This window comes from Neurospora crassa, linkage group VI (genome assembly GCF_000182925.2).
Source record: "Neurospora crassa OR74A linkage group VI, whole genome shotgun sequence".
NCBI classification, from domain to species: domain Eukaryota; kingdom Fungi; phylum Ascomycota; class Sordariomycetes; order Sordariales; family Sordariaceae; genus Neurospora; species Neurospora crassa.
In genome coordinates this window covers 257,707-279,555 of record NC_026506.1, presented here as the reverse complement: position 1 = coordinate 279,555, position 21,849 = coordinate 257,707, and the positions used below count along the sequence as shown (strand labels likewise).

At 47.3% G+C, this 21,849-nt stretch overlaps 4 protein-coding genes across 4 annotated transcripts; all 4 read left to right on the top strand.

The window, feature by feature from the left end:
* The first annotated feature begins 856 nt into the window (after positions 1 to 856).
* On the top strand, positions 857 to 3,909 carry NCU07068 (K(+)/H(+) antiporter 1). The gene is made up of 3 exons (XM_955240.2): positions 857 to 1,190; positions 1,258 to 1,860; positions 1,911 to 3,909. The coding sequence occupies exons 1-3, from the start codon at positions 872 to 874 to the stop codon at positions 3,785 to 3,787; spliced, it is 2,799 nt and encodes a 932-aa protein (XP_960333.1). The 5' UTR covers positions 857 to 871; the 3' UTR covers positions 3,788 to 3,909.
* Positions 3,910 to 11,527: 7,618 nt separating this feature from the next.
* NCU07069 (pre-mRNA splicing factor) lies at positions 11,528 to 14,637 on the top strand. The gene is made up of 8 exons (XM_955241.2): positions 11,528 to 12,139; positions 12,238 to 12,327; positions 12,533 to 12,661; positions 12,735 to 12,740; positions 12,801 to 12,967; positions 13,422 to 13,498; positions 13,551 to 13,647; positions 13,699 to 14,637. Exons 2-8 carry the CDS (start codon positions 12,276 to 12,278, stop codon positions 14,116 to 14,118), a joined length of 948 nt encoding a protein of 315 aa, XP_960334.2. The 5' UTR covers positions 11,528 to 12,139; positions 12,238 to 12,275; the 3' UTR covers positions 14,119 to 14,637.
* A 363-nt stretch (positions 14,638 to 15,000) lies between these two features.
* On the top strand, positions 15,001 to 17,593 carry NCU07070 (ATP-dependent RNA helicase dbp-9). Its single transcript, XM_955242.2, has 4 exons — positions 15,001 to 15,683; positions 15,762 to 16,626; positions 16,686 to 16,982; positions 17,049 to 17,593. The coding sequence occupies exons 1-4, from the start codon at positions 15,198 to 15,200 to the stop codon at positions 17,429 to 17,431; spliced, it is 2,031 nt and encodes a 676-aa protein (XP_960335.1). The 5' UTR covers positions 15,001 to 15,197; the 3' UTR covers positions 17,432 to 17,593.
* Positions 17,594 to 18,345: 752 nt separating this feature from the next.
* On the top strand, positions 18,346 to 21,846 carry NCU07071 (cell differentiation protein rcd1). Its single transcript, XM_955243.2, has 4 exons — positions 18,346 to 19,390; positions 19,477 to 19,632; positions 19,693 to 20,068; positions 20,131 to 21,846. Exons 1-4 carry the CDS (start codon positions 19,033 to 19,035, stop codon positions 20,309 to 20,311), a joined length of 1,071 nt encoding a protein of 356 aa, XP_960336.1. The 5' UTR covers positions 18,346 to 19,032; the 3' UTR covers positions 20,312 to 21,846.
* Positions 21,847 to 21,849: the final 3 nt, after the last annotated feature.

Genomic DNA, 21,849 nt, shown 5'->3' with positions numbered 1-21,849 from the left:
AAGTCAGCCGTGGTCAGTCAGCAGAGCACCCATGGCTTGGATGGCTTGGATGGCTTGGGAAGGGGATCCAATAGTACCAACGGGACAGAGAACTGGAGACTACCCCAGATCATGGTCCCGAGTCTAGACCGCCACAGGCCCTCTTCATCGTCAAGACGTCAACACCCTCGGTTCTACGCCATCGACCTTGTATGGATTCAAGTTGGAACCCCAAGCTTTGTATAACACACTATCGGGTAGCTCAGTTCTTAGCATGCCCAGTAAGTTGTGCGAGAGACAACAGGGTGTTCCCATCCAGCTATCACCTCCCTCTCCTGTGGTGTTAGTGCCCATGTGAAAGCGTGAGAGAAAGAGGTGGACGAGAACTGAACAAATGCGAATCTCTCGGCCCAGCACCACCAACCTCCTCGATGGTGTTCCCTCCATGATTCCTTTGACTGACAACTGCAATTGGACCCTTTGGGCTTCATGTCCCCGGAAAGAACATGATCCCCTCTTCTTGGCTTGGATACCATCACGTGGAGGCCCATTGCTGCTTCAGCTGGTGCTAACATTGTACAGTCAGGCATGCAACCTCTATCAACAAGAGGCGGACGTACCAATAGATCCCCAGTGTCTCGGATCTGGGTCTGTTTTATATATCTTTTCTTTGTGTTGTCGAGTGACAACTTCCGTCTCGGACCTCAACCTCCTTCATTGTCTGGTCCCCTGAGGCCACTTTGATGCTGTTATACGTACTTTTAATAACACTTATGTGGTAAGCTAAACACTGCATTGGCGCACCTTTCGGTTGCTTTGGTCCTGAGGAATCCAGCCTTCCAGCAGTTGGCTCAACAAGCAGACCACATCCACACCGCCAAATTTCGACACGATGGCCTCAGCCATAACAGACGCAGTCCTCAAGACCGTCATCCGAGCCGTCGCTGCGACTTCATCGAATACCTCTTCAAATGCGACAATTCCAAGCGTCAACGGCCAGGCCGGTGTTCTCGAGGGAGCCAACCCAATAAAATACAGCGCCTCGGCTCCCATTACCTTGTTCATCATCCAAGCCGGTATCGTCATCATCTTTTGCCAACTACTCGCTTATCCACTGCAATGGATCAATCAGCCCAAAGTCATTGCCGAAGTCATTGGCGGCATTCTACTCGGTCCCTCCGTCATGATGAGAATACCCGGTTTTGAAGCTGGTACCCAACTCACTTATCCCCTCCCATACTCACCCACCCTCTTTCACTAACACAAACACCCCTTTAGCCATATTCCCCAAAGAATCCATGCCCGTCTTCAACAACGTCGCCAACCTCGGCCTCATCATCTTCCTCTTCCTTGTCGCCCTCGAAGTCGACATGCGCATGTTCACCTCCAACTGGAAAGTCGCCCTCTCCGTCGGTCTCGCCGGCATGATCCTCCCTTTCGGATTAGGTTTCGGCATCGCCTGGGGTTTATACCACCAGTTCCACAACGACGGGACCACTGTGCCTATTAGCTTTGGCGTTTACGGTCTCTTCATTGGCACTGCACTCGCCATCACTGCGTTCCCCGTGCTATGTCGTATTTTGACTGAACTCAAGCTGTTGAGAAGCAACGTGGGCGTGACGGTGTTGGCGGCGGGGATTGGGAATGATGTTACCGGCTGGATTTTGCTGGCGCTTTGCGTAGCGTTGGTGAACAACAACAGCGGACTGGCGGCGCTATGGGCGCTACTGTGCTGTATTGGGTGGATTCTGTTTTTGGTGTTTGCCGTGAGACCGCCATTTATGTGGTGGGTGAGGAGGACGGGGAGCTTGCAGAATGGACCGATGCAGGGGGTGGTTGCGCTGACGTTGCTTCTCGTTCTCTTTTCTGCGTTTTTCACGAGTAAGTCGTACCTGTTCGATATCTTTACTTGCAAATGCTGACTTGTGTAGACATCATCGGCATCCACGCCATCTTTGGCGCATTCCTCGTCGGATTGATTTGCCCGCATGAGGGCGGCTTTGCCATCAAGATGACGGAAAAGATTGAAGACCTCATCTCCGTCCTCTTCCTTCCTCTCTACTTCGCCCTCTCTGGTCTAAGCACCAACCTTGGTCTCCTTAACGATGGGATCACATGGGGCTACGTGATCGGGGTCATTACCTGCGCCTTCGCCGGCAAGATCATTGGCGGAACTCTCGCCGCTCGTGCTAACAAGCTCCTCTGGCGCGAATCCTTCACCATCGGAAGTCTGATGAGCTGCAAGGGTCTCGTCGAGCTTATCGTCTTGAACATCGGTCTCCAAGCCAAGATCCTCTCCCAAAGAACCTTCACCATTTTCGTCGTCATGGCCCTCGTCACCACTGTTGCCACCACCCCTCTCACCAAAGCCTTGTATCCCCCATGGTACCAGCGTAAAGTCGAGAGATGGCGCCGCGGTGAAATTGACTGGGACGAAAACCCTCTTGTTCCCAACGAATCGGGCTCCAACATCTCCGACCCCTCCAAACCCATCGGCGACCAATCCTCAATCCAGCGCATGCTCGTCTACCTCCGTCTCGATAGCTTACCCTCTCTCTTTGCCTTCATCACCCTCCTCAGCCCCCAGGCCAAGCCCTCCGAGGTTGAACCCACCGACAAAGGCAGCAACCCTTGTCCTCCCACCCGCAAGCAGAAAAAAACCCTCGAAGTCCACGGCCTCCGCCTCATCGAGCTCACAGACCGCACCTCCTCCGTCATGCAAGTAACCGAAGGCATAGCCGGCGAAGAGGAGGAGGAGCTTTATTCGTTGCGCGACCCCGTGATCAACACCTTTCGCACTTTTGCCTCTTTGTCGTCACCGAGCATGTCCAACAACGTGGCTGTTTCCGGGCGCGTAGCCATCGTTCCCGAGTCTTCGTATGCTGAGACGCTCGCTTCGTACGCGGCAGATACGCAGTCGGAGTTTGTGCTGATTCCTTGGAGCGAGTATGGGAGTTTGACGGATTGGGATCAACCTCTCTCGGTACTGGCTGGTGCTGCTGGTGCTAATGCAGGCAATGATCGGTTCAAAGGTAATGTTCATCTAGTAGAGTTTATGCATAAAACTCTGGCAGAGGCAGAGAGGGTGTGTAACGCGGGGATTTTGATCGATAATGGTTTTGGTGGGTTTGGTACATGCCGTACTCGGGTCCAAGGTCTGCTACGCTCTCAACATCACCATACATCATCCCAAGACCAAGACCAACCAACCATCATCATCAAAAACCGCACACACCACGTCTTCCTCCCTTTCATCGGCGGCGCAGATGATCGTGTGGCTCTAAACTTGGTCCTCCAATTACTTGGCAACAACGACAACGTGACTGCTACTGTTGTTCATCTCAAGTATACCGCCTCCACCTCCAATATGAAGGGGGAAGATGAGGACACAAAACTGCTAGCGACGTTCCGCGATTCGTTGCCAGTGGAATTCGCGTCGCGCGTGGTCTTTGAGGAATCGAACTTGACAGAGGGCAAGAATGACTTGGTGGGAACGGTCCTGGGATTAGCGAACGTTACGGTGGGACAACAACAGAAGAAGAAGGAGAAGAAGGGCGGAGGGGCGGGTGATGTGGTGGTTGTGGGACGGAGGCATGCGGTTGTTGATAGCATTGAGGCAATTGCTGGTGGTAGTGGTGCTGGTGCTGGTGGTAGTAACAGTAGTCGGGTGGATGTGGGTGGTGGGAGTGCGAATGGAGGGGGGTTGGATTTGGGAAGGACGGTGGGTGTTGTGGCGGAGGGATTGTTAGTTACGGGGCCGGTTAATGCGAGTGTTTTGGTGGTGCAGGCTGGTGGGAAGAGGAAGTAGGAAATAAGTAGTGGTGATGGTTGTTGGCTGAAGGTGGTGGTTATAGGGCTTGGATGTGGAGGCACTGGGAGGGTCATGATGATGTAATGACTGATGAAGATACTGAAGTTGATAAATTGGACTTGAGAAATATACACGTTGAGTTGTAACTGGATTTGTGTCAGATTCGTCCGTTTTTGTCGTCAAGTTCGAGAAGCCCGAATTCGGACGAAAAAACGAAAGAGTTCAAGTCGTGATGAGGCTTGTATAACAATACACTCGTACTCTAGGTTTCGTAGAGCATATCCTTTCTATATAGATGGCTGGCTGCGTCCCTAGAAAGGATGGAGCACGCCGCTTGCCTCAATACTTGTCAACACCGTAAGATATCAACGGAAGAATTACAACATCTTGGCCCGTGGACCGTGAGCGCATTTCTCGTCCAGCAAGCAGAGTTTGACGGGTTTTGTGCCAAGCACAAGTTTGTGTCTGTTAATTACACTACGAGACATGACAGTCAAGACCTCCAGATTCTTAGCTAGATCTAGTGTAGAATGACCCTCGATGTCTCGGACTCATCTGTAACATGTTGTGAGATCACCAACGAGATCAAGCGGTTGGATACGATTGATTGAGTGTATACTATAGAGAAGAGGAGAAAGAGGGAGACTGGCAAAGTCTGGAAGGCTAGATATAGTACGGTCTAGGCAGGGCACAGAGTAGGGTCTGGGCCCAGTAAATACTATGCTTAATAAATGCCAGAGACCCACCAATATACCCCCATAGACTGGAAGACTACCAAAGAGTATCTAAACCTCTATATACTATTTACATTATAATATCTTTCATAGTATTAATAATATTTCAAACCCAAGGAACCTTCTTCTAGACCATACCCATCAACTTAATAAATCTAACGTACTTATCTAGCTTCAACGGCTTTATCAGACCGTCAGCCGGCATTTTATTACCTAGCAAGTACTCAATTATAAATACCTTCCTATCCACCTCTTAAATCAACCATTTATACCGTATATTGATATATTGATTCCTAGCTAGGACGTTAGGGTTGAGAATTTAATCTTTAGCGTTACTATTGTTTATATAAAGAATTTTATTGATTTTATAGAAGCCTAGATTTATATTCAAATTATTAAGTATACTACTAACCTAGTCGAAAGCCTTGGCCGTTGGAACTAAATTGGTAAATTCTACTTCTATTATACTAATTATAACGAGATCCTATTGTTTAGACTTCTAAAGGATGGGGTTACAAATAAAGAATACGATGTAGCCCGTAGTACTTTTCCTTAAAGGAATGTTATTAGTAAAGGATACGTCTGCGTACGTATAGAAGGATAGGGCTATTGACGGCGAGAGTATGCCGCTTAATTCAATACTTAAATTGGGGTACTTAGATAGATATCGCTATAAATACTTTATAACAACTAGGTAGTAGTCAATAGGCTTCTTAATACCCTCTAATAATTTATTGATAGTAAATGTAATGTCTAGCCGGGTGTTTATTGAAATCTAATTTAGGGAGCCAATCTTCTTAGGGTAAGATTTAACTTCCTCTAGTAATATATTGTTACCCCTATAAATCTTATAGTCCGGTAGCTATAGTATTTTAATACTATAGAGTTTACTATTATTATTAAATTTAGTAATAACTAATTTAGTATATTACTATTGGGATATAAAGACTATATGAATTTAGCGGTCCCTTACGATATTATATCCTAAAAATATATGTACCTACCCCAATTCTTTAAGTTTAAAATAGTTAGCTAGTTGGTCTTTAACTTAATTAACGATAGCGATAGTTGGTGCTGTAATAAGAAGGTCGTTAACGTATAGTACTAATAGTATTCCTAGTACCTTATTAGTAAATAAATAAGAGTCTATAGAGACTAGTATAAAGCTAGTTTGCTTTAATACCGGTACGAGAGTATTAAATTAATAAAATAGGGAACGTTTAAGACTGTAGAGTACCTTAGTAAGTTAGTATACTATATTTTCTTTATTATAACCGGGTATAAGTTTCTTAAGCGCTATCGGCTGTTTAACGTAATACTAGGTGTCGTTGGGGATGGAGGTATTTAAGAAAATAGTATTGAAATCGAATTAATAGTACTCGTAGTTATTTATAGCTATAATTGCTAAAAATAGTCTAATATTAACCGAATAGGCTACCGCTATATAAATATTTTATACCGCTTAATTACCTTATTTAAAATTATTATAAACTACTTATCTAACTCTAGCTTTCTAATTTTTAATATTAATATCGTACTTCTTATTGTATACTTATTTACTAAGTAAGACTTTTATATCTAGAGATTTGGGGATTAAAGTATAGATTCCCCTATCCTCGAATACTTTAACTTACTTTTTTATAGCTAGTAACTAATATAACTCAAAGTTGCTTTATCTACGTACGATTTGATAATTCTTCGGTATAAACCGTTGAGCCTTACTAGCAACGATAATTACTATATCGTAGTCGACTTTGACGGTAGTAAAATAGTAGATAGGTATACGTTTAACGAAATATCCTTCTATTGTACTATAAAAGTTATTAAGTAAGTCTACCGAGTCTTAAACAATATTGCTATTGCTGTTTTTTACCCTTTGAATACTATATTTGAAATTTGTTAGTTTAGCCGTAGTACGACGAAGTTTACCTTTACTTACTTTTATATTTAATAATTATATACCAAACTTAGAGGGTTAGCTTCCTTATCCTGGCTAAGCTTATATAGATTGTTGATTTGTAGGGTTTAGCGGAATTATTGTAGGGTCCGAATTCGGGATCGAGAGCTCCGAATTCAAGTTCGGAAGGTCCGAATTCAAGGCTTGTTTCTCTAAGTTTATCTTCGGTTGAAGTTGTAACTTACTTACTTATAATACTAGCAATAGGGTATATTATTGCGTACGGGCGGGGCTCAATATACCTATTAGCGGTAATCGAGCTACTAAAGTTGGTTGTTGAAGACTATTAAGTAGCGGGGTGCTTAGAGTAGTATATATAGTTAATTTATTAGAATTGCGTCGGTCGCGTTAATTATAGGGTATAGGATCTTCTTTATTAAGATTCTCAAAATTAAGAAGGTTATTGTTATACTCGATAGTCTCTCTAACTAGCGAATTTAATAGCTAACATTATAGCGGATTTAGCAATAAGAATGTTAGTAAGGTCTTTAGAGCCGGGGTTATTATTAGTAATGGAATTGGTGTCGGTAACGGTAAAACCGGCGGCGCCGTATTGACTAGAATATTTGGGGGAACTATTGTAGTTGCTAAAATAATTAAATTAATTAGAGTAATTATAGTAGTTAACGCGGTTATAGTAATTAGTGCGGTTGAGGGTACTAGTATAACCTCTAGCAATAGTAGTAGTATAATTGTTATTTCTTATATTTTAGCTTCCTACTTAAATGACTCGACTGCTTATTGGGTTAATTCTATTACTTTCTATAAATATGGCTATAGGACTATACTGTCTACTTTAACCCAGATCTAGTAGCCGCTATCTACTACTTTATTAATTTTATCGACGGTCTAGTCCAAGAAGATAATATAATATTTAATAATATCGCTATTACTACTACGAATTAGATTTTTATAATTAACTAGGTCCTCTTCAAAGAAGGTTACCGTACTAGCTCTAATAATTTCGCTAGTATAGGGATTCTAAATAAATACAATACGATTATAGATATTGTTAAAATTAATGAAATAGCCTTTCTATATTCTAGTACGAAATTTATTGCTTTGTAGTCGCTTTTCTAGCTTAATAAAATAATAAACCGTGTAGAAGTAAGACTTTAAGTACTTAAGATATAATTACTTAATTTCATTTAGGAAATTAACCGCCCTAACGAATAATTCCTATAGACTCCTTCCTCCAACGTTAATTTTAGAAGGGAATAAGTTGAATACTCTAATAATATAATTAATAATAAAGGGCTATAAATGCTCTAGGATATTAAAGTCTATTATTAGAATTCTAGCGTATTGTATAATAATAGTGCTAGCTTTCTCGATCTTTCCTTATATCTATAGGGTATAGGGTATTAACTTTAGTAACTCTACGCCTTCTATACGTACCTAATCGACTATTTTATTTTATTAAAATTCTTTGGTATTAAAGCTAAACTTTAGGCCGCTATTAAGACTAAATACCCTAATTTTAAGCCTACCGCTTTAAAATTCAGCCTATTTCTTAAATTCTTTAATTTAAATAAAGGCGTTACCCTTATTAACTATAAACTTTACCTAGTAGAAGCCGGTAACCTAATTAATAAAATAAATTATATATTTATATCCCTTAAAATTAGGTAGAATATAGGAAATAATATTGATGTAGATGTATACTAATAATTGAATTATAACTTTATTAGCAATTTTAGGAATTATATTGTAAGCCTTAATTTTAATATATACTTTATAAAAATAGTCTTAGGTATTATTTAACTTAATATTAGCCGCTTCGCAAATTTTAAAGACTTGGTCTTTACTTGCGTATATAAAGCGACGGTATATTATTAAGTAATTAATTAAAGCTATTATAGTATAGCGAACGTTTTGTAGAAAATCTAGTTGGGCAAATATTAGGAGGATTGGAAGACCGTTAATCTATTTATACTATATTGTAACTTTACCGTATATAGATATTTAATTGGATTTTATATCCTAAACTATACTATTATTAAGAAGACCTCTTATAATTAATAAATTTATTAATATAGAGGGACTGTAAATGTAGTCCTTAATTCTAACCTTAACGGTTATATTGTTTAAAGTGGCTATAGTTAATTTAATAGTGCTAATATGGTAAGCGTAAATCGAAGTTCTGTTACCGATAGTATGGATTATTGGATGGGGAAGTAGCTATATATTTGTAAACTATTTAAAGTAGTTAAAAATATTACTTATACAATTAGAGTTGTAAATAACTAAATTTCTAATACTATTTAGTAACTACCTTTAAGCTTATTGGACTTTAGCGGAATTATTATAAGTATATTAAAATTGAAGTTAATACTCGATTAATTAATTATTCTAAATATTATTAATATACTTAACAGCGTTGGTTAGGGGCTCTAGCAAAAATCTATACTAGTACCGCCTAAGCTACTCAAGCCTATAAATATTCCACTTCTATATAATAAGGTAAAGTTAATAGTAGTAGCGGGAGTAGTAAAATTGGTAGAAGCGTTATTAGCAAGGGTATTGGTACTAGCATTAGCTACCTTCTTAACTATAATCTCCTTCTTGGGCTTCTAAGTATTAGGCGCCTTCTTAAGGAAGTAGACCTAATAAATATTAACCTTTTTACTAACGTAATAACTATAAAAAACGTACTTCTAGGTAGGGTAGATCTTCTTATTGTAATTAATACAATCGATCCTCTTATTCTTATTTTTCTTCTTATTAACCGAACTACTATTATTATTATTCTTATTAGTATTATTATTACTGGCCGACTTTTGAATATTGATGTTAATATTAGTACGGGATTTAACGTTACTAATATTACCTAGTTTAAATAAGAAGGTACCGAGATCCAGCTCCTTAGCTTTAAATGCGGCTACTTAGTGCCTAATATCGATGGGATATATAAACTTTACTACATTATAAAGGAAGGTAATTTCGAAATTGTTATCGATTTTGAATTTAGTATTTTCAATACGTTTGTAGAGTAAAGTGTAGCGAATAAGGAAAGAAGCTATAGTATTAAAGTTAGTTCGCTTAATAGCCAAATACTTAGTAAAAACCTTACTATAAGCCTCCTTAATAATACGAATAATATATAACTAAATAAAATTATACGTAACCTTAAGGTCTCTACTGGGTTTGTCCCAACTATTAACGTATAATATAGTAATAATATTAAGGTTCTTCAGGGTAAAGAGCAGAATCTTATTAGTATTAGTACGCTTAGTCCACTAGGCGTTATATTTATTAGTGTCCGCTTTGTTGGGTTCTAGGACTATTTTAAAGATATATTTAGCGAATTAGAAATAATTAAATTCGGCTATAAGGCCTTAATACTAGTCGGCAATATTCTAATCGCTAAGGAGGGGAACTAGTAATAAATTAGTAATTATTGTAGGTATAGGAGGGTTTAATATATTAAGAAAAAGAAAGTTGGTAGTCGCTAAATTAACCGTTAATTAATTTAAATAAATTACTTAATTCGATAATAGATTTAATTGAATCGATAACTAATTTAAAGGATAAACCAATACCTAGTTCAATAGAGGAGTCGCTATATAATAAATATTAGCGAGAATCTTTATATAGCGAGGCTAGCTTGTAGGCGAGTAGGCGAATCGTTAAATCGACGAAGGTCGCGGTTGTTTCTTTTAACCCAGTACTGCAGCGCTTTATTGAAGTTAGCGATTAAAACCGACGATACGCTTTAAGGATATACTTATCGCTTATCAAAATACAATTACAGGGAAGGTTAGAGAGGGCTTATAACCTATAAGATTACCAACGAGATTAAGCGGTTGGATACGATTGATTGAGTATATACTATGGAGAAGAAGAGAAAGAGGGAGACTGGCAAAGTCTGGAAGGCTAGATATGGTACGGTCTGGGCAGGGTACAGAGTGGGGTTTGGGCCTAGTGAATGCTGTGCTCAGTGAATGCCAGAGACCCACCAACACATGTCCATACCCAGTACGCGTTCTGATCGATAGTCGGCCATCTCAATTCGCATCTGGAACTTTGCAAAAAAGTGGAAGAACAGAACTCGACAAAAAGCGTCAGACACTATCCCAGCCGGCCCAATGACGTGAACCATATCAGCCCTGTCGAGATTTGCAAAAAGCTCGGAAAAGCTCCATAGGATTGACACCAGAAGCGGCCAAAGCTCCCTTTTGTTTACAATGCTTTTTTCCCCCCTATGGTAAATACCTCCCTTGACATGTCCGGGAATACCTTCAGCCGCTCTCAACACCACCATAACCAGATCCATCATCACTTTGGACAATGTCACGCCAATATCAAAAATGGCTCCGACAAGCCAAGCCAAGATGACGGAAAACAAACCGGCGGCGACCAGCAGCAGCAGCAGCGGCATCAAATCAACAAGGAGGGGTGCCTGTGCAACGCGTCCGTCCATGTGCATCATGCCTTGCCCTTTCCCCTCTCACAAGGACCAGGATGCTTGTGACACATCCTCTCATTCAGGGCGACGGTGGTTTGCAATTGGATAACAAGGAGGCTTGGCGGTCCACCTCTTCCCGCGTTTGCTCTGCCTGCCCCACTCGTCCATGCCTGCCCGGCCCGGGTGCCATGCTTTGGTTTTCAGTGGGTTGAGTGCCTGGTTTTGGCTGTAACCTTACCTCTAGCTAGTGTAGGCGGGCGCTATAGCGGCAGTTCCGAGGTTATCGTCGACGTCGTCGCGTTAGGTGCTGACGGGACCTGAGTGTTAGGTGTAGCGCAACAGGGCAGGCATCGGGCTTTGACTGGGGGCACGATCGTGTGCTGCAGCAGCAGGAGAGCAGCAGGAGACCGGTCGGCGCTTGGTTGTGACGGGAGACGGGAGACGGAAGTGTTTTCTTCGCTTCCTGCGTGATGCCGTGCGTGCGTGCGAATCCCATTTTTCTCGTTTCTCTTTTTCAGTCCTTCCACTTCCTTGTCCCGGATTCAGTTCCTTCAGTTGCTGCAGCAGCAGGACAGCTACCTAACAGGGCCCGTCCACACTTCCACACTTCCAGCTTCTCTCAGCCAGCCCGGGCCCCCCTCCCTCCCTCCCTCCAGCAACTCCAAATCAATCCTCCCACTCACCAACCCCATCCTTCCACTTCCGCCGCGTTCCCTTCTTAGGTCCCGTCCTTTTCAATCGCTCCCGCCTCCACTTTTCTTCCCACCCACCCACCAACACCCACCGTGTCGCATGCCCGTCACAGCTTCTCCTCCAAACATCATCCTCTTCTCAACTGTTACCAACCATCATTGCCAACTTGGACGGCCAACCATCCAACACAACACCGCGACGACGACTTTACCCGCCGATTCGTCGCGTGATTTTACGTCTTGTTTCTGATTGAATCGTCGAGTGATACAAACACCCACCACAACCCGAACTTGGCTGACGCCCTCTTCTACGCTTCCCGCCTCTCCGCCCACCACATTGGTCTCTCTCGTGCCTGGCTTGCACTTTGACTGGTCGGCCCGCGAACAAGGCTCCGAACAAGTTGACGCAACTTTTTTTTTTTCTTGAACGAGGCTTCGGCAGGACACAGCACGTCGTCGCGCTTATTACCCCGACCAACCCCCTCCTCACCTCACTAGGCTCCCGATCTCTTCCGTCGTGTCAGCCTTCGTCTCTGCCACCACGACAACAACCAAAAAGTACGATAGCTGGATTGATTGCCCTGCGTTGGGAACTCCCCATCCCTCTTCAGCCTTCCATCGCCTTGGATCGGATTCTTACCATCTTGGCTATTCAGTCATCCTATATAGGTCCTACAACCAGCGACCCAACACAATGACTGAAGTATCGTCGACCCGTCTTTACTTGGGCAACCTGCCCCGGCACGGTGAGTTTCCCGGATCTGCAACATCAACGTCATCATCATCACCACCACCACCACAGCCACCATCGATAAGCGGCCGTCTCCCATGATCAAACATCAATCGCCGCCTTGTCGCTGCGAGGCTACCTCTTCTGTCCACTTGTCCCTGCTCTGGCGCCTGGTCTGGTCGGCTCCCATCCGACGATACACAATGCTGACTCCCGCAAAGCAACCAAGGCCGATGTGGAAGCCCACTTTGCGACTCACGGAACCGGCGAGATCACCGAAATCAAGCTCATGAACGGCTTTGGTTTCATCGAGTACAAGGATGCCATGGACGCCCGCGATGTTGTTCCTGGTAAGTGCTCTTTTCTTACGTGCGTCATAGCAATCATGAAAGAAACATGCGCTAACCATCATTCTCTCTTCAGCTTTCCGTACGTCTCCCACCCTCTAGCCCCCGTTACCCACGATATCGACCGACTAACAATAACAAGATGGATCGGACTTCATGGGAGAGCGCCTTACCGTTCAGTTCGCCCGTGGCGCCCGTCACCGTGAGGGAGGTCCCGGTTTCACCCACGAGCGTAACAGCCAACCCAGGCCCCGACGCACGCCTCACCGGATGCAAATCTCTGGCCTTCCCAATGAAACCAGCTGGCAGGTCTGTCACCCTTCCACTTCCTTGTGCGCCGCTTGATCATCATATGGATTTCTCTCTTTTTCCGGGCTACCCATGGATTCCACACCCTACTCTGTTCTCGCCCCCACCAGCATGGCATATCTCCTGTCACCGTCACACCCAAGTTTGGCCATTCGGACTTCGTTATTTTTTCCTATTACCGACTGGTGGGGGGTCCGGCCGTTCCAGCTGAACGCACTTGGCTCTCTTTTGTACACCCAACTGGCTCTTTCCGGCTTCCTTCACTACATCCTTCTCAATCTTCCCATTGGAGTTTCTTGTTACGGGCGGGACTATGGCAGAGGACACCCCAGAGCCGGATGACAACCTGCCATACACAATCAGCTTCCTGGACACATCTTTACTGGTGGTGATGCATGGGAGGACCGCCAACTGCCAAATCCCGGACCTCAACTTACTCGACTTGCCTTTTTAGGATCTCAAGGACTTTGCTCGTCAGTCCGGACTTGATGTCGTTTATAGCGAGACGACCCGCAACCAGAACGGTGAAGGGTATGTGGCCACGGTCAGAATCTTTCTACACTCCCGCTGACCGAAATCACAGCTTCGTTGAGTTCGAAAACGCCGCCGATCTGAGAACTGCTGTTGAGAAGCTCGACAACCGCGAATTTAAGGGCCAGCGCGTGACCTGCGTCGCTAACGTAAGGAATATCCTCACACCTCGATGAGTATGGTTCCTGACCTTTAATTAGACTCAACCCGACATCCCAAGAAATGACCATCGCGCTCGCTCGAGGTCGCCGCGTGGCCGCCCATACCCCCCTCCCATAGACGATTACGACCGCCGTGGACCCCCTCCTCGCGGATACAGCCCCCGCCGCGACGGCTACCGTGATGGTTACCGTGACAGGTCGCCCCCACCAAGGCGCGAGTACTACGACGACAGGAGAGGTGGTTACCGCTCGCCACCCAGGCGCCCGATCGATGACTACCCGCCTCCCCGCGGACGTTACGATGACCCGTACCGTGCTCCCCGCGATTACCCTCCCGACCCGTACATGAGCGGACGCGGAGATGCTTACGATCGCCGTGCTCCTCCCGTGGACTTCCCTCCGCGTGACCCGTACCCTCGCGAGCCATACCCGCCGCGTGACTATGGTCGTCGTTACTAGATGCAGCGGGCGGCTCGAGGAGCTTCGAGGACTGGTATAGGGAAAAGGCGAAGTCAGCCCAATCGGTCCTTAAGGACTCCGGACGCTGAGTTGAACTTGTCTGAAACAGTCAGGCCGAATAGCAACGACACGGAACACTGCCGTGTGGTGCTCCAGAGTTGGACGATGATTGACGGAGAGGCTCCTGTAACAGATGGATAAAGGTCATGAGAGATGAATGCTGAAGTATTTCCTTGTCATCTGACTTTCACGTTCTTATGGTTTGGTAAAATGTTGGCGTCTGAGCTTTTGTGTGGTGACAGCCTGGTATGGAAGGTTCGCGCAAGTGTAGATTGGTGTGGTCAATTTCGTTTCGTGTTGGATGGATAGCTTGATTCTCAGCGCATGTTACTTGCCTCTCTGGTTATGTGGCTCGAGCGAAAAGAAAACGAAGAATGGCTTTTAAGGATTATGGCTCATGTTAAGATGTATTTCTTTCCGTTAGTAGGATTTCATCAAAGTTAGTATAGTAGCGAGCTTGATTTTGTCCAGACGTGATCTTGAACGTGATTGTAAGGTATGATTCTGAGGCCATTTTGAGCCTCAACGGCCTCGTAGGGCTCATGACTGAAGGCTGACTAGTGTAAGATCGTGGACCTGCGTTGAAGGTGGCAGGCAGCCCAGCCCAGGGCATATGATGGATCCCCCTGGTCGCTGTGGGGGTTCAAGTTGTCGGATTAAGCTTTTGTGGGGCAATGAGCTGCCGGTGCGCTAGCGCCTATGCCCACTGTGAAGTGGACTGGTAGCGCTGGCCAATCAGTGGGTGCGACGCCTGGGCGAGTCCCCGTCGAATTTTTTCCCAAACTTTTTTGGTCGATTCGAGGAATTGGCATCCATCCGTTTCGTAGCTTCCATTGAAGTGCAGCCCCTCCTCCTCCACTTCCAAAAACATTCTTCATCTACCATCTTTCTGTCCATAGACCATACCACGGCCAACTCTAGTCGACTGATCACCAACTTTCACCGTGTTATTAACTTACAATTACTGTCGCGCAAGACCAGTTTAATACCAAACTTCACAACCTAGATACCCCGACACAATGGCCAAGCGCAAGTTGAACGAGACGGACGAGCCGTCAGTCGTGACCGAGCCTCAGACCCAGAAGAAGACCAAGAAGTCTTCAACCGAGAAGAAGGAAAAGAAGGAGAAGAAGTCCAAGTCGCAGAGTGTCAAGCCACAGGAGGAGAAGCCCGAAGCGACCCAACAACAAGCGCAGCAACAAACCGAGGAGGAGCAAGAGCTCGAGCAACAACTAAAGGACGAGCAAAAACAACAAGACGAAAAGGACGAGAAGAAGCAGAGCGAGAAGGACGATGCCGACTTGACCTTCTCCGACCTGGGTCTCGACCCTCGCCTTGTGCAGGCCGTTGCGAAACAGAGCTTTGAGAAGCCGACGCTCGTGCAAAGGAAGGCGATCCCGCTTGCGCTGGCGGGCCAGGACGTGCTGTGCAAGGCGAAGACAGGATCGGGTAAGACGGCGGCATATGTGTTGCCTGTGTTGAGCGGCATTCTTAAGAGGAAGGCTGTGAGTTACCTTGACACCCGGGAGAAGAAGTTGTGTTGTGACAAGGTTGGATGCTAACGAAAAGGAAACCACAAACAGACCGACCCAACCCCCTTCACCTCCGCCCTCATCCTCGTCCCTACGCGCGAACTCGCCGACCAAGTCCACAAAGCCATCGATGCCTTCTCCGCCTTCTGCACCAAGGACATCCAATCCGCCAAGTTGACCGACAACGTGTCCGACGCCGTCCTGCGCTCCCTCCTCGCCAATGCCCCCGACGTGATCGTCTCCACTCCCGCCCGCGCCTGGCACAACATCGAGTCCGGCGCTCTCAGCGTCGCCAAGCTACAGTACCTCGTGCTCGACGAGGCCGACCTCGTCCTGTCCTACGGCTACGATGAAGATATGGAGAACATCGCCCGCTCGCTGCCCAAGGGCGGTGTGCAGACCACCATGATGAGCGCCACTCTCGTCTCTGACGAGCTCGACACGCTCAAGGGCTTTTTCTGCCGCAATCCCACCATGCTGGACCTGAAGGAAGAGTTCAGCAACGAGGACGAGAAGCTCACCCAGTTTTACGTCAAGTGCGGCGAGGATGACAAGTGGCTCATCAGCTACCTGATCTTCAAGCTGCAGCTGATCAAGGGTCCCTGTCTGGTGTTTGTGGCGGATATCGATCGCGCGTACCGCTTGAAGCTGTTTTTCGAGCAGTTTAGCATTCGCAGCTGTGTGCTGAACTCGGAGTTGCCGATTAATACACGGATCAAGATTATCGAGGAGTTTAACAGGGGTATTTATGATATCATCATTGCGTCGGATGAGAGGAGCGAGGTCTTCTTGGAGGACGAGAAGACTGAGGAGAAGAAGGAGGAGCAAGGTGAAAAGAAGGAGGGCGATGAGAAGAAGAACGGCAAGGGAAAGAAGAAGAAGGGCAGGAGGGATCAGGAGTATGGTGTTTCGCGAGGTAAGTCTGTCTGCGTTTTGGTCCTACATGGTTCTGGATACTAACCCAAATGATCCCAGGCATCGACTTCAAAAACGTTGCCGCCGTTATCAACTTCGACATGCCCACTTCTTCCTCTTCCTACATTCACCGGATAGGCCGCACCGCCCGCGCCGGTCGCGCCGGTATTGCTCTATCGATGGTCGTCCCTCACGATCTCTTTGGCAAGCACAAGCCCACCAGCATCAAGCAGTGCGAGAAGGACGAGAAGGTTCTGGCCAAGGTGATGCGCCAGCAGGCCAAGCTCAACCGCAAGTTGGAGCCGTACAACTTTAACAAGGATCAGATGGAGGCTTTCCGTTATCGTATGAACGATGGTCAGTACCCCCTTTCCCCCTTATCATTTCGTCCATTTGACCATTCATTCTCTAACTGAGCAATAGCCCTCCGCGCCGTAACAAAAGTTGCCATCCGCGAAGCCCGCACCCGCGAACTGCGACAAGAACTCCTGCGCTCCGAGACGCTCAAGCGCTACTTTGAAGAGAACCCGCACGAGCTGTCGCACCTGCGCCACGACGGCGAGCTCGGCACCAAGATGCGCCAGCAAGCCCATCTCAAGCACGTGCCTGATTACTTGCTGCCCCAGGACGGCAAGAACGCTCTCACGGAAACCCAGATTGGGTTCGTGCCGTTTAAGAAGCAGGGCGACGATAAGAAGACGAGAGGCAAGAAGGGGGCCAAGGGTGGAAAAGGTGGGCATGGGAAGTATAAGAAGGGACCTGGGGGGAGGAAGAATGTGTTGAAGACTTTTAGGGTTAGGAAGTAGAGGGACGGCGTCTGGTAGATGAGATGGGAAAGGAAAAGGGGTCTGCATTTTCTGGTGTTTATGTGTGTGTGTGTGTGTGTGTGTGGCTTTTTTTTGGTTAAAAAATACCTAGGCTAGGCTTGGTGGTCTGAAGGGGAATCAAGATATCATTGCACATCTACGGGATATCAAAGAGAAGTATGAGTCCTGAACGTTAAGCTGTTGATCCCATTTATGGGTTGGTATCGGATCAAAACGAAGGTGAAATGGCAATTATAAGTTTAAGCTCACCTTCAAGCTCGCCTTCAATCGAAGTTCATCGAGATTTAAAGGAAACGTGAGTAGGTACATGGTGCCTTCCAAGGCCGAGAGAACATCTAGGACGGGACGGGATGAAGACTATCGATGTTCCTCTGATACGTGGATTTCAAGTGCTTGTTGAAGTTGAGCCTGGAGATATATGCCATTATTTTTAACGGCCCATCAGTTTTATCTGATCGAAATTCGCCCGGAAAGCGATGATCACCCGAATTTTGATTCACCAAAGACAGCGGGCAGATTTGATGTCGAAATGCAGACGGCATCTGTCATCCAATCAGGGCGCATTATCCCCTGACCATCGCAGGGTTATATGTGGGAAGTGCCGCGTTCCAGGGTTAACTGTGAATTCGGAATCCAACACTGGACCGAAGCTTCCCCACATGTTGAGCTTGATGGTCTGTGCGCAAACTGTCCCCGTCGCGGGTGCGGCTCTGGACCGCTCTCTGGCTGCTGTGGGTGCCCTGAGTGGGTGTGAGTGTGACCCTCGAACGCCGGCGGGAGCAGGAGACGAGTCGACTCCAGCAGGCGGGCGGGTGGTGGGCGCCGCCATAGGTCCACCGGGCAGCTAGGTCTTCGTTCTTCTTTCATCTGCTTGATTCCCTTCCTCTTTGCCCGCCGACAACACCACAGGAATACATACGACCACCACCCAACTCACTCACTCCAGTCTACATATCCACTTCCGTCACCGTCACCGACTCCAACTCTACCGTGCCGTGACCTCTCTACCCACAACACCAACACTCTCATTTTTTTTTTTTTTTTTTTCCATATTTCGCTTCCATACCAATACACACGTACTGTACTTCCAAGACCCGCCGCGATCGTCAAGCCTTGCCTGCCGGGCCTGTGACTAGGTGTTCTGCAATCTGCACTTTAATCCGCCGCCGCCGCCGCCGCCGCCGCCGCCGCCTTTGTTCAACAGCCCGCTTGCTCAAAGCACAACCACCTCGCTACGTACCCGCCTCGACGCCGCCTCGCCCACTTGTCTACCTTACTCTACACGACCCGACCCGCCCGACGACGCCGTTGTTGACCGCTGCTCTGTCTGATATTCGCAATCGAGAAGGACCCTTCCTGCGCCCGACGACACCCCTCTCATGCCGCCCGGCCTGCCGTTGCCCCATCGTCAAGTTCCTGGCGAAAGATAATAACCACTACCACCACCACCACCACCACCACCGACAACAATAGCGCCACCCCGAGTCCTGCCTCGATTGATACCCACACAGCTCCCGACGTCTTTGACCCACTACTTCGCGCCGTCGCCAGCATTTCTCCGTTCGAACACATAGCCCAAGATGATGCAGAATCCCCATGTTTACGGCCACCACCAATACCCCCAGGCCGACTCTGCCTGGCTTCACCAGCAGACCTCTCACCATCAGCACGCCCAGGCTGCTGCCGCCGCCGCCAATGTTGCCCAGCAGCAGCACTACAACCGCCTGGCCGGCGCACACAACAATGTGAACGCCCTTGCCGCCGCCACCCACGCACAGGATAATGCCATTGAGCCCGTCGTCTCGGATGACAACCGCCGTACGCTCCAGTACATTGCCGACTTGCTGAATGAAAACACCAGGGAGGCTGCGCTGCTTGAGCTGAGCAAGAAGCGAGAGCAGGTCCCCGAACTGGCCCTGATCCTCTGGCACTCGTTCGGTAAGTACAATGAACCGACCTATACCTCGGAGCCCCTCCCCCTCTCTCCCCCCGCCGATCGATCATGCGCTAATCCCCATGTCTAGGAGTCATGACATCTCTCCTCCAGGAGATTATCAGTGTCTATACCCTCCTCAACCCCTCTCAGCTCACCGCTGCCGCCTCCAACAGGGTCTGCAATGCCCTCGCCCTCCTTCAGTGTGTGGCGTCTCACAACGAGACACGTACCCTCTTCCTCAATGGTAGGTGCCCCTTTGTTACAAGCCAGGACCGGCTAGCCTGCTAACCTTTTTCTTCCTCAGCACACATCCCCCTCTTCCTTTACCCCTTTCTTAACACGACGTCCAAGTCGCGTCCTTTTGAATACCTCCGGCTCACTTCGCTGGGAGTCATTGGTGCGCTTGTCAAGAACGATTCCACAGAGGTCATCAACTTTCTCCTTACGACCGAGATTATTCCCCTCTGCCTGAGGATCATGGAGACCGGCTCTGAGCTCAGCAAGACGGTTGCTATTTTCATCGTGCAGAAGATCTTGCTTGATGACAACGGTCTTAACTACATCTGTGCCACTTATGAGCGCTTCTACGCTGTCGGCACCGTCCTCAGCAACATGGTTGCTCAGCTGGTAGAGCAGCAGACGGCTAGGCTTCTCAAACATGTTGTTAGGTGCTTCTTGAGGTATGTTCTCGCCCTGTTACTCGATTTTGGTAGGTCTCTGTACTGACTTATCATCCAAACAGACTTAGCGACAATGCTCGTGCCCGCGAGGCACTCCGCCAGTGCCTGCCAGAGCCCCTTCGCGATGCCACCTTCTCTTCGGTTCTGCGCGACGATGCCGCCACCAAGCGTTGCCTGGCGCAGCTCCTCATCAACCTCTCCGATAATGTAGTCGAACCCAGCACCAGCGGTCTTGGAATTTAAACCACCCTTTGCGATTTGGCCATTTTGCCACTTTGGACGCTCGGCTTTGCAGCAACTCATGGCAAAGGAACAAACTGCTAACTCGAGACTTTTCTTCCAATCGGTTATAGGGTGAGAAGTGGATAGATCGCTACTACAAGTAGAGATGGAAAAAATTGGGGGTGGGGGCTACCGGTCGTACATGATCGAGTGGTCTGGAACTCAACCCCTAATAGCAGCTCATAGCCATACCTAGGACCGCACAAGCTATCCGACGACGAGAAGGGTCCGATGGCTACACCTCAACACGTCAAAGTACACCACCAGCACACGATGACATTACACGCGAAGGCCGAAACTCTCAAGGACATCCAGCATAGTGGAGGAACGAGGAGCCGAGAGACGATGAAGGAGTCAGCGGAGGAGGGCAAGAGGATCATTGATGACGAAAGATACCCCCAAATTTTACGTAGCTTCCTTAACTCTTTTTTTCTGTGTGCATAACGCCTATACAGTGCTTCATAGTTTTCTTTTGGAAGTTTTTTGGAGGCTGCTGCAGTTTTGTATTCATCGTTTGGGACGAAACGGCGGGTCACGAAGTCCACGGTTCACATATCTTATACCCAGGAGGAGGGGAGCGGAGGAAAGGGTGACCAGTGGCGTGGTCGAAGACCCTTGGTTGAGGATGCGAAGGACTGGTGGCGCGGTCGATATATACTTTGGAGTTCAAACGTGATCGGTGGCATGATCACGGACAGACACATACGAGACGAACGGGTCGAGGTTACGATTGATGCTACCCGCTGGACCCTTCACTGGGACTGGCTCGGATAACATCAGCGAGGGAGGGCAAGTCAATCCGGTGGCCGATCAACGTTGATGGCACCCATCAGACACATTCGTGTGAGCGAGAGGGACAATCGGATGGCACCCGTTGTTCCGTGGGCAGGCCGAAGTTGGTTACAACAATCACATCGCTACCCGGACGGATCAGACGACAACAAGCCAAGTCCGTGGGCAACAATACCTCTCACCTGGTCGACCCACCTCGAACACATCAACAATACCGTCACCTCCAAAGGTATATACCACACAAAGGAGAGATTCCAGAGAGAGAGAGGAGAGGGGGCTACCTGATAATGTCTTATGAGTAGAGGGACTTGTTTTCAAGAGGAGGGAAAAAGCGAGGGATAACTGGGATGCATAGGGTTATAGAAAAAGGTGGGCAGCTGAAAAGCGGAACGAAGAAAGAGAATCGGCGAAAGAGAAGAGAGGTGGAAAAGGGGATTTTCTTTTTCACTTTTTCTTATTGTCCAAGACACACCAAAAGCATCATCATCATTCATGTACCTATCTTTCGGCACGACACATGGGAAAGCGAGGATTCCATAATCATATCACTTTTTACTACATTGGGAGGGCGTTATTTTGTTGATTTTGGGAAGAGGGGGGAAGAGGAATGGGGGGCTAAAGGGGGAAGAAAGGGGCGAGGGGAATAGGGGAAAAGGGGGGTTATGGGTTAGGGGGGAGGGGGAGACCTCGGGGGACGGGGGGGTAAA